Raw genomic sequence first — 1,550 nt, forward strand, 5'->3', positions numbered from 1 at the left:
AAATGAATCCAAGTTTAAAAATTCTGCCTTTTGTAATGTGCATTATCTGAGTGTACATATCTTCATAAATTACAATGTGCATACCACACCATGTTTCTTTTCTTGTTCACATGAATGCTTGCCAGAAACTGTATATTCTTTGGATTTGGGAAGCTAGTTTAGTTTTCCTTTTGTAGGAGTTGAACAGACACAAGGGAAGGTATTTTTTTTTTTTAAGTCACGTCTGTCCGTCCCATCACCAGATGCTCCTTCAGTTATCAGTAACATTTCACAACTCTTGAGATTAATCGCAGTTACCATGTAAACAGTGTATTGTAATGGAACGACTGAAATGCCACTCTTAACAGCCTTCACAAAACATAGTTCAGGGACAGAGAGAGAGAAGGCTCAGAGCATGAAGTTTCTGTGAAATACATGGAAGATGGGCAATACGGTAAGAGGAATTATTGCCTTCATCCCATCAAACAGCTGTCAAAAATACCTCCATGGGGAACTGGAAGAAATGCCCATAGATAAGATGGTGGACTTGAGCAGTATGCAAATTAGGAGATTTCCTCTAAGAGTATGCGCTTTCACAGAACTTACCAAGCTGTACCTAAGTGACAACAACCTAGCCAACCTTCCTCCAGAGCTGGAACTGCTGCAGAACCTCCAGATTCTAGCCTTGGACTTTAACAACTTTAAAGTTCTTCCACTAGTTGTATGCAGCCTCAAGCAGCTGTGTATATTATACCTTGGAAACAACCATATTAAAGACCTTCCAAAAGAACTAAGTTGTCTTAACAACTTGCATACTCTTTGGATTGAGGCCAATTATTTCACAAACTTGCCTGTTGTCATCTGTGAGCTGCCTCACCTTAAGACGCTTCACGCTGGTTGCAACCCAATCCGCAACATCCCCAAGGAGCTAGTAAATTTAAGAGAACTGAAAAGTATTTGGATGTCGGGAACTCTCCTTGCTGAATTTCCACCAGTTTTTTTAAAAATGCCTTTCCTGGAAATCATTGACGTGGATAGAAATGGTATTCAATTTTTCCCGAGTCTAAAGCGCATGCCGGGGTTGAAACTTGTTATCTATGACCACAATCCATGTCGCAATGCTCCAAAAGTAGCAAAAGGCGTTCGCAGAGTTGGAAGATGGTCTGAAGAAACTCCAGAACCCAAGAAAAGGTTTGAGGTGGAAGCAGAGCTTGAAAAGGTCACAGAAAGTAAAGACATACAATCTACAGTTGCTAATGAAACAAAACCGCAGAATGTTAGTCCTGTAGAGGCAACCACCTGCTTAATTTAATTTTACGGACTATAAAATGTTAAAGTATGGCAGTTTATCAAAGAGCAGTCAAGTATTTTTTTACATTTTTGAGGAATACAGCTTTTTTTACAAATATACTTTTTTAAACTAAAGCCTTGTACACACGATCGGATATCTGATGGAATTTTTCGTCGGATATCCGATGAAGCTGACTTTCATCAGTCTTGCCAACACACCATCAGTCCAAAATCCGACCGTGCCAAAACGCAGTGACGTACAACACTACGACGAGCCGAAA

At 39.9% G+C, this 1,550-nt stretch overlaps 1 protein-coding gene across 1 annotated transcript; it reads left to right on the forward strand.

Annotated features, from left to right (window-relative positions):
- Positions 1-265: 265 nt before the first annotated feature.
- Positions 266-1,328, forward strand: LRRC10 (leucine rich repeat containing 10). Its single transcript, XM_040341576.1, has one exon. The coding sequence runs from the start codon at positions 422-424 to the stop codon at positions 1,289-1,291; it is 870 nt and encodes a 289-aa protein (XP_040197510.1). The 5' UTR covers positions 266-421; the 3' UTR covers positions 1,292-1,328.
- Positions 1,329-1,550: the final 222 nt, after the last annotated feature.

Source organism: Rana temporaria, chromosome 3 (assembly GCF_905171775.1).
Source record: "Rana temporaria chromosome 3, aRanTem1.1, whole genome shotgun sequence".
Taxonomy (NCBI): domain Eukaryota; kingdom Metazoa; phylum Chordata; class Amphibia; order Anura; family Ranidae; genus Rana; species Rana temporaria.

What these genes read in the sequence shown, in the direction of transcription:
- LRRC10 (XM_040341576.1), top strand. Translation starts at nt 422, where the DNA reads ATGGGCAATACGGTAAGAGGAATTATTGCCTTCATCCCATCAAACAGC.